The sequence below is a fragment of the Dermacentor silvarum genome, chromosome 6, assembly GCF_013339745.2.
Source record: "Dermacentor silvarum isolate Dsil-2018 chromosome 6, BIME_Dsil_1.4, whole genome shotgun sequence".
NCBI lineage: Eukaryota > Metazoa > Arthropoda > Arachnida > Ixodida > Ixodidae > Dermacentor > Dermacentor silvarum.
The window spans coordinates 97,863,275-97,873,830 of NC_051159.1; the positions used below are offsets into that span (position 1 = coordinate 97,863,275).

The 10,556-nt window shown below is 47.5% G+C and overlaps 1 protein-coding gene across 1 annotated transcript; it reads right to left on the bottom strand.

Annotated features, from left to right (window-relative positions):
* Window positions 1–7,067: 7,067 nt before the first annotated feature.
* LOC119455731 (uncharacterized) lies at window positions 7,068–10,029 on the bottom strand. Its single transcript, XM_037717158.2, has 2 exons — window positions 9,834–10,029; window positions 7,068–7,987 (listed from the first exon to the last, which is right to left on the bottom strand). Exons 1-2 carry the CDS (start codon window positions 10,027–10,029, stop codon window positions 7,797–7,799), a joined length of 387 nt encoding a protein of 128 aa, XP_037573086.1. The 3' UTR covers window positions 7,068–7,796.
* Window positions 10,030–10,556: the final 527 nt, after the last annotated feature.

Sequence of the window (10,556 nt, forward strand, 5' to 3'; positions counted from 1 at the left end):
CTGCCTTACGCCGCTCTTTTACCATCCAGCACCAGAAATTTTTCTGGTGCTGGACGGAATCAAACCCCACGTCAGACGGTTTTCTCAAGCACAGCAGCCCGACACTTAATTCTTCTCAGCATTAGCACCCACCGGTGCGCCACGCATCTCGGAGGCTACGCATATTATGGGAACCGCGCGGAAGCGCGAATGCTTGAATGTTAATTGTATTAACGCCTACAGTCATCACTATAGATGGATTATGCCGTAATTTTTCTCGCTTTCCTTATTTTGACGTCTTGTTTACTTTCGTCGTCCAATGTACGTCGGTGTGTCCCAGAAGGTGTGTCATAAAAAGATGTTGTCTACACAAGAGGTTAAGTGCCTATCGTGCAGTGACTCCTCGTCTTTCATTGTCTGTACTACCATGACACGGCAGCTGGTGTTAGTGATCTCTATGCGCTGGAACGCCTGTCGCGAAGATGTGTAGAGAAAGCAACATGACGCGCTCCTTTGTTGATAGGATATACTCGGAACACTGCATCCATGCTTGCAATATTGCATGCAGTCGTCTGCGGTAAGTGTCACGACTCTCACAGGTATATTCCTCGCTTGTACGATCGACCGCATGCTCTGAATATCTAGGTAACGAAAGTGGGAAACAAGAGCATAACTAAAAAGCCATATGCACAAAGCTTTTCGATCGTAAGTGCTCTTTGCAATTGGTCGTCCGCCTTTGCTAATTGTACGTTCAACATCAGGATTGGCTAAAATGTTATCTTACAAACAATTCTAGCGTAAGAGGTTCTTGCGAATACGGGTCCATGTCTCCTGGTGCCAACTCGTCTTTCGTGCACGGTAAACTGCTGTAGAAGAAAAAAAAAGTGCTCATAAGACAGGAATATGTTTGTAGAACAGTTAAGCGCGCGCCGAACTGACTGTGTTCATTCAGACGTGGAGATTTGAATTTACAGCTGAAGGCAGTTGATCCTGTAAATAGCAGGGCAGCGTAATCATTTCTGCTGAAGCTTTAGGATATTGTGTGTGCGTTTACGGCTTTCGTGCGCTGTGTTTGACTGTTTGGCACTGACTTGTATCCGGAGAGGCAAGATGCTGACAGAGGAAAAAAAAGAAAAAGCGCTGAGTGAATACTTCGAAGCTAGCGCGCTTATTTCTCGTTATGTGACGTACATGCAAGCTACTGCCTACTTTCGTTTCCGTTTTTTTTTTTTTAGTAGAAGTACGAAATACTTCTTCTAAATACAGCTAGAAACCAAGCCCGCAACAGAAAGAATATATAAATCCACCGCAACATTCCAAAACCTCCCATTTCAAAGAGGTCTATTACAAAATTGTGTACGCAAGGCCATACACTACGGATCAAGCAGCTTTACGTAATGGGGGAGATAGCAGCCCTAAAACAATCCTGCTCAATGTTACACGTGATATCGCAACGCCTTCCCTTTGCGTAGATGTATATCACCAGCGCTGTTACATAAATAAGGGTGCACTTGCGACCTTCTCATCGTTCGTGTGCCTCGAGCAACCTAGAGAGGGTGCCTCGAAGGCAACTATAGATATTGCAACCGCAGATCAACCAGATACGTCGCAAAGAAATTAACCACAAAGATGGCCAAGAGATATAAAATGCACAGCGTAAGGCAAGAGGTCTGGTTTATTGCTGTTCGTTGTCACATGACAACTCCCTCTCTGCCCCTGAAACTGTCTGAAGGTTAAAAAAGAGAACGAGAGAAAGAGAGCCTGATTTATCTGGCATCGAAATGCATTCGTGCATCGTTTCGGCATATCGCCTTGCGTTCTTTCAGAGCCACTGTACAGAGTGGTATACGCTATCAGTGCTTATGTTAAGCAGTCCGAACTCGATATCGGAGTAGTCTTCAATAGTTGAACAGTCTTCAAGATGTGTGCATTTATATTTATGAACGGTCATCATAACCGAGTGAGGAATGAAAGTATAAAAATATTTCTTGCGCGAGCGCCAATTTTCTAAGGAAGGCCCTCAAGCTCTAATACCATAGCCAGCCTTCGCTATGTGTAATTGGGCCGCGATTAACCGTTGCTTTCGTTGTAATCTGGCTACTTAGGTTGAGAGGTGGCCAATAAGCTTCCTGCAATAAGAGTTTTTTGTATTATTGCCTAATTTGTTATTTCAGAGTGCCAAAAGAAGAAAATATAGCATGTTAAGGTTGCAGAACCGTTACCAGCATTTCGAAAAGCCGTCGGCTGATACGGACGGAGGAAAAAAGGGAAACGGGGGGGGGGGGGGGGGGAGGCAAGTAGGGGGGGGGGGGGGAGGCAAGTAGAGAACATTGTAGAAGCTGATGTGCAGCTCTGGAAAATCATGACCAAAGATAAAAAGTAAACCGAGAAGATTAAAGTATAAAAGTCTAGGTCATCACCGAGCTTCGAACCTTGTTGGAAAGTTTCCGATTGCTATCGGACATGGTTGTTCAATTACTCGCAAGGTTGTTCTTCAGCGTGTGTGACTGTTGTTGCATAGAGCTTGCTTGCAAGGTCTCGGTGCAAGTGCGCAGATGTCAGCCTAAACTCACTTTCCCGCTACTATAATGTACACCAGTGCAATGATAACCCAATGATGGCTATCGTATGCATAAAGTGTACTGAGTCCTCTGACCTTCTACTTTTAAAGACTTCCGTCCCAAAAGTAACAAGTTTTTGCATAAGTTCTGAGTTAGTAACGCATACATAAACCACCCCATGACAACCTTCAGGCTTTCAGCTTATTAGATTTTGGCTAACATGAAGGGAGGAGGAGGAGGAGGAGGAGGAGGAGGAGGAGGAGGAGGAGGAGGAGGAGGAGGAGGAGGAGGAGGAGGGAAAGAGAAGGCAGGGATGTTAACCAGAAATGCGCCTGGTTGGCTACCCTACTCTGGGGGACGGGAAAGAGGGAATAGAAAGATGAGGTAGAGAGAGGAGGGGGGAGGAAGGACACGGTGAGCTCGCGCACACTCGCGGAGGGCCTGAGCAATTCAAAGGCGTTCACATAGGCCAGTCGTCCTCAAGTAAGACAACAGTGCCTTCACAGCTTTGTGGGCTGACGAGCGATGGGGACGGTCTTCAAGGAGCACCTGCACGGACAAAGGTCGATCGTCAAGTCCTCGCAATGCGTTCGATAAAGTTTGTCTTTCCGACTGCAATCGATCGCAGTGACACAATAAATGTTCTATGTTCTCTTCGCTGCCGCAGACGTCGCACGTGGCACTTTCGGTCATTCCAATCAAAGCACAGTACGCCTTCGTGAAAGCCACTCCCAACCACAGCCGGTATAGAAGCGATGCTTCACGTCGGTGAATCCCGGGTGGAGGTCGGAGTTGGAGCGAAGGGTTCAGTTCGTGTAGCCTCGTGCGCCTTATATTTGGGGTGTTCCACTCTGTTAAAGAGAGTTTGCGTGCCAGGTGACGAAGCTGCCTTCCAGCGTCTGTCCTGGAAAGAGGAATGGGAACGCTGTGTTGTTCTTGATGTGACTCTCGGGCAGCTTTGTCAGCGAGATCGTTTCCACTGATGCCGCAATGGCCAGGTAGCCATTGGAAAATGATTTCGTGGCCTTTCTGTTTGACGTCGTGGTGAAGTTTGACAATTTCATACGTTAGTTGTTCGTGAGCTCCACGTCGGAGAACTGCCTGCATACTTTGTAAAGCCGGTCTCGAGTCGGAAAACACGGCCCATGTACCAGGACTCTCTGCGTCTATAAATTGAAGTGCACTGCGCAGAGCCGTGAGCTCTGCAGCCGTGGACGTCGTGACATGTGAGGTCTTGAATCGGATTGTTAGTCCTCTCGTCGGTATAAACACAGCACCGCCAGAACTGGTCGATGTAGTCGATCCGTCCGTATAGACGTGCACGTGACTGCTGTATCTCTCGTACAACAGAAGTAAGCTCAATTGTTTTAGTGCAGACGGTGATAAATCTGACTTTTTCTGAAGTCCTGGAATTCTAAGTCGGACTTCAGGGCGGCACAAACACCATGGAGGAGACACCAGCCTGGCCGGAGGTGCGTACCCCGGTGTAATTGAGGCACGATATGCACTAACAGTTGTGCTATATGACGTGCGGGGTCTTTCCACGGTGAGTGCGGCGAGGTCGTGGCAAGGGGTCCGGGCAATGTGCCTGACATGTGCACGCATTGCCTCGATGGCGATGTGCGTTGTGATTGAATGATCTTGAGCAATGGCGATAGTTTCAGCCGTTGACGCACTGCGTGGTACTCCAAGGCATATCCTAAGAGCTTGCGCCTGAATGCTTTGAATTGTACGCAAATTAGTTTTGCAGGTGTTGGATATAACAGGTAGGCTGTACCGGAGGAACCCAACAAACAACACCCTGTATAGCTGTAACATGGGTTGTGTGGATACCCCCCAGTTCTTTCCTGCAAGGAACTTGAACAGATGACAAATAGCCATCAGGCGCTTTTTCACGTGGTTGACGTGAGGAGTCCAGGACAGATCTCTGTCAATCACAACTCCCAAGAACATGTGACTCTTGCTGAACGATATCACTTGTCGGTTGATTGATATGCCGTATGCAGACATTGGCTTCCGCGTAAATGCCACCACTGCGCACTTTTCCCACGTCACCTCCAGTCCTTGTTTACGAAGGTAGCATGATGTCGATGAGGCCGCCTTCTGAAGCCGAGCGCGAAGCTGAAGCCGTGTCACCCCCGACGTCCAGATACAGATGTCGTCGGCGTAGGTAGAGAGTCGAACGGTGCTTGGCAGGTTCTCGATTAGTCCAATAAGGGTCAGATTAAAAAGCGTTGGGCTTAGTACTCCGCCTTGAGGGACTCCGCGGCTACTGTAATACTGGGGTGTCGGGCCATCCCCGGTGAGCACGTAGAATGATCGCATCTGTAGGTAGCTGCGAACCCAGAGGTATGTCTTGCCACCAAGTCCTATTACTTCTAGCGCTTTAAGGATGGCTTCATGGGTGACGTTGTCGTAAGCTCCTTTAACGTCTAGAAACAAGGCAGCAGACAAGCGTTTACAGGCCTTCTGGAATTCGACATACGTTACCAAATCGACAACGTTGTCTATAGACGAACGGCCGCGCCTGAATCCTGTTAATGTGTCTGGGTAAATTTCATAGTGCTCTAGGTACCACTCCAGTCGCGTTAGAACCATCCGTTCCATTACTTTGCCTACACAACTTGCAAGTGCGATCGGACGGTATGACGAAATGTCCAAAGGCGACTTGCCAGCTTTGAGGAGCGGAAGCAGGCGACTTGATTTCCATTCCTGGGGAACGGTGCCTGTCTGCCACGAGTCGTTGTACAGGAGCAAGAGTGCCATTCGAGCTCGTTCACCAAGGTTACACAAAGCGCGGTATGTAATGCCATCTGGTCCTGGGGCTGAGGAACGCCTGCATAAAGCGAGCGCAGCTTCAAGTTCGTCCAGAGAAAAAGCGCACTCCATACGGGGATCACGTGAGGATGGTGAGTGGTCAGGAGTCTGCGTTCCAGTGGAACTTGCTACACCGGCAATCCTCCTACAGAAAGATTCTGCGACTTCAATCTCGCTGCATTGTAGCCTTTGTCTCTTATATGGAGAACTGTTCGGGGCCTCCGTGCAACTCCTGGACAGCGCCACCCATTTAATTCCCTCGCCCTTTACCTACAAGGCTAACATGAAGGAGTTTCTAATCTGTGAATAGGACAGATCTCCTACAGCAAATGAGCGTTCTTCGACTTCGCTAAGCTCCGGTCTGGCATTCTAAACCACCCGGAACCGGATTCTGCTGTACGCCTCTTACTTTCCTCGTCCGTCATTTCTGTCTTAACGGATCGGCCCCTAAAGACTCGTCAGAGCAGCTTGTCTTGCTCGCCCAAAGGAATTGATGGTGTAAGGAAGATGACGAACGATGACGCAGAGGGTCGTAGGATGCACCGAGCACAGTCCTCTCGCTCGAGCTTCTGCTGCGCGCTTGATGCTGCCGATGCTGCTGACTCTGCGTCATCGTTCGTCATCTTCCTTACAAGGGTTGTTTTGCTATCGTTAAGGTTTGCCTGGTGAACTGGGCCAGTCTGACCATTTCTCGCCTTGACAAATGAGCGGCTCGCCAAGTTTCCATCCAATTCGTAAATTCGCCAATCGGAGAAATTCAAGCCAGCAGGCACATGACTCCTGTTGCCACTCTGAGCACCTGAGAAAACACCACCTGTTTGATGTGCAGGTGGGTGTTTGTTGTGCAGGTGATGTGCACGTGCAGGGCAGTCAAGCGCGGAGGATCGAGATTTCGTACACTGCACTGTTGTAACTAAAGCACAAACAGGCATCGACAAAGACACAGAACGATGCACTCGCATGAGGCACAAAGCAGATAAGCAAGGGCATCTTCTCTTAAATACCCAAAATCGCTCAACCGCACAAGGCTTACGTGGAGGCACGTAGAGCGATCAGAAAAAAAAAATGTTGAGATCAGTCTCGTAGCCTACTTTCAAAAGTAAGGCAACTGTTTCTGCTTAACCTCGGAACGTGGTGCATGGCACATCAATCGCGTGTCTGAAATGGTATGACAAAACGCTTACATATATACCCGCCTGTACAGTCGCGAGCAAAAGTTTAGAGACAACGGCATCAGCAAAAAACTTAAATATATTCAAGCAGAGCTCCGCGGCCTCGAATTAGCTTAATACGTTGTATTGGTCAAACACGTGCACGTAGGCGTGCACTCTTGATTTCAGCCGGAATGCCCAGGCTGCGAAGAAAAAAAAAATCGTGGAACCTTTGGTTCACAAACTTTTGCTCGCTACTGTACGTACTATCGACCAAAATAGTTTACGGACCAAGGAATCTGACAAAAAGCTGAATATCTGCGCAGCCTCAAAACGCAGCCTGGTATTCACATTTCCAGCCTCTACTGGTATATGCGAACAACATAGGGACGTACGGTTTTACTGGCTACTTTTAAAGGCTGCTCGGATATTTAGCGTTTTCTAAGATCCCGTGATCCGTAAACTGTTTTGGTCGGTAGTGCTACTGTTTTCATACTTCCTTATTTGAAGATAGACATAAGGTGACAGTGCCCAATAACTGGAAAACGAAGGCCGCAGCTCAGCTCGAAAACATTGTTTTATTATTTTCCAACGTGCATAGTACAAACACAAAAGGACCGGTGTATCTGACCACACAAGTTTTAAATTAAACATCTGGTCGTGCAGCGGAATGACGGACGTTCTGTAAATCGTACATCGCACAAAATGCCCTGACAAAGACGTGTGGTGTCTTGGTTGTATCTGAATGGAAACAGTGTCGTTATATAATCAGCAAAAGGATGATTTTTCCCACGTACACAAATAATCCTCTGAACTTGTAGAAATTTCTTCTGAAGCCAAAGCCGAATTCTAGCCGGTAAAGTGTGAACGAGTGGTTCCGTGCCACGGGGACTGTATCTACCTTCATGTGAGCCAAGCTTTACTTGGTAACTTCGCTTGGAACTTATGGGTAATAGTACCGATAGCAATGCTATAACAATAAGTGTTCAATCATCGCCCATCAATCAGCGCGGGCGTTTCGCGTCTCTGTGGTCTCACTCAAGCAAAAGAAGAACGCGGCAAGTTGATGCACACAGACACGTTACTCGTACCATTAAGCGCATACACTATAGTGGTCATTTTATTGTAGCGCGCATGACACATCATACAAGTCCGACTCAAGTCCCGCGCTCTTGAATGACATTTTCCTGCGGGCTGCAAGGCCCACATCCGTTACCCTGCCTCCTGAATATTCGCGTCTGAAATGTGAGCGATGGCTACTGGGGAGGCGTCATCGGCCGACCTTCAATTAAGCCTTGGGGCCAGGCTTCTTTGCTATCTCGGCCTCGAGGGGCTTGAATATGGTGCGCGCGAAGTTGAAGGCGTCGACGGCCGACTTGGAGATGCTGTCCTTGTTTTCCTGGGCCCAGCTCTGGAACCGCGTGGCAGCCATATTGTAGCTCACGGGAAACTTGTCCGACGCGTGCTGAACTTGTCCGCCTGTGGTGCGAAAAAAAGCGAGAATATAAAAAATGATTGGTGTATCTGACCACACAAGTTTTAAATTAAACATCTGGTCATGCAGTGGAATGACGGACGTTCTGTAAACGTTTCGTTTGTAAACGTTTGTAAACGTGAACGTTTCGTTGGCATGACGTAACTTCGACCCCCCCCCCCCCCTCAATCTTTCCTCAGACGGAGTTTGTGTAGTGCACTTTCCACCATACGTCGCATGCGTTTGTTCATGCGTATTTATGAGTTGTTAGCTTGCCAGCAATGGTAAAAGTCAACTGTGTCTTCCTTTCGTCAAGCTAATTGATTCAATAAATGTTTTCGTATGATGAGAGGGATCATTAGCATGGTTGGGCTAATGATATCTTCCTGTCGTTGGCAGAAATTTGCAAATTAAAGCACGTCACTAGCTGACACAACATACTAGCATTCCGAAACTATCGCCATTTCCAGAACAGGAACAATGGAAGGGGGAAAATCTGTAGTGTTGCTAAAAACTAGAGATTTTGTTAATATATCTACATAATTTTACTGAAATACACAGATCTATAAAGGGTTTCGAGAAATCTCTAGAATTTCGCCCCCTAAAATTAATGGTGTACATCACGCGCAAACCGAACATGATGTGCTTCTCTAGCTTCTTCGAGCAATTGAAGCAAGAGTGGTTTATCTGCAGCCATCCTGAGGTTAAAGCAATTATTTGTTAGCGTGATTTCAACCTGTCGCTTTCTCTGTCAGCGCTCAATCTTCCCGCACCTCGTGATAATTGATGAATTCACGCATTTTTAGAACAACAGGCATACACTTGCCTTCAGACTGTTGCTTCATTTTTAAGACGCCACATTAAAAGGGAAAGAAATAGCACCTTTCTTTTGCAGGCGTTCGAAATACAGTTCTAGTGCTCAAGCACCACACACGCATACTTCGCACGTTACAGTGCCTCTCACGCATATGATGGAAGCATAGCCATGCCGATCTTTGCTGGTCGATTTGCAGGCAGAAATTACAGACGCACTCGTCTTTTAAAAGCCATGCTATGGTGTTTCTAATGGATACTCTGCGGCAACGGTGAAGTGTCCGCGTTGAAATCTGACATCGTGATTGAGCTTCCTGCGTGCTGCACATGTTCTTCTTTCTTACTTTTTTTTCAGGTGTTACTCCCTTAGGGACACGATGCCTATATTGCCCAATTATGATAATTATCACACCTTCAGTCGAATCATGTCCACTGCAAGAAGACAGCTTCTGCTTAAACCTCTATACAGTTTGCCATTTTCTGTATCACGTGAACCAATACCATCTCGCAAACCTCCAAATGTTATCACTTCGTTTAATCTACTGCCACCTTTGACTGTGTTACCTTTGCTTGTCACTTGGCACCTTTTTCACTCCTCAAGTACACTGCTACACGTGACCTAACACGGTTTATTCCTCTCTATCACAACTATACTTATTTAGCACCTAACAATTCACAAGCTCCGCTCACAAAACAGGACAGTATCTGCCCTCTGTGCCTGTGTCTGCCCTCTGTGCCTGTGAAGTTCTAATCCACCATGAGAAATGAGCGAACATGATTGGCTGGCGAATCGATATAAAGATTCTCCGAGTTGGACAGCGGTGTATGCGCCACTGCATTCTTAGGTTATCACTTACTCCAGAATGTCATCTACCCGCGTTCAATTTCGGATGGTACTGTCGTCGTTCTATCTGTTAACGCTACGCCTGTCATGTTTCATATTGCTCGTCGAGCGGTACTTAGCTTGTTTTTAACTATGTTGCCGAAAATTCACGTGGTACTGCCTGCAAATACAGCGCTTCCTGTGTTTTCACTCACTCGCACTCTTGAGGGCGTCGAAGAGGCCGGGTGTGTCCTGCTGCGACGGAGTAGGCTTGGGCGTGCCGCCCGATGACTTGGACGAGCCTCCCGAAGACCTGGACGAGCCCCCCTTGGGCGGTGGCGGCGCCCTCACGACCGCGCACACGACCAACAGCACCACGAGCAGGGTAGCCAGGCTCCACGAATGAACCATCGCTTCCGCACTGCGAAGGGTCGCGTCAGCATAGTGGAATGCGCTGCTGAACTTACAAAGCACCCAACTGTTTCGTTCTGTTGCATATGGGTTGCTACGGACAGATTTAGGCAGACAGAAACTTGGTTCCTCAGCTTCTGTACGTTTACACGAAAATGTAAAAAGAAATGAAAAAAAATAACAATGAAACCAATAAAGATTTTGCCACAACGGAGAATTCACTTGACGTCTGTCCACACGGCTAACCGAATGATGTTACACTTTTTAGTTTTCACATATCGGTGCAAGAGCCCTTCACGCACTAAATGGACGGTAGGTCCAAACACACCGCTCATTTCAAGTTTCGTTCATCGTAAGTACGTCACCTCATACATAACTGTAATGGACTACTTATCGCAAACGTTGATATATCTGTGTTCTCTAAGAAGTGTTTTAGGACCGTGTTCAGCAAGTTATCAGCAGTAAAAGGCGAACATATACTTAACACACACACAACTGCCACTGCGGTTGTCCGCAGACGAAGCAAC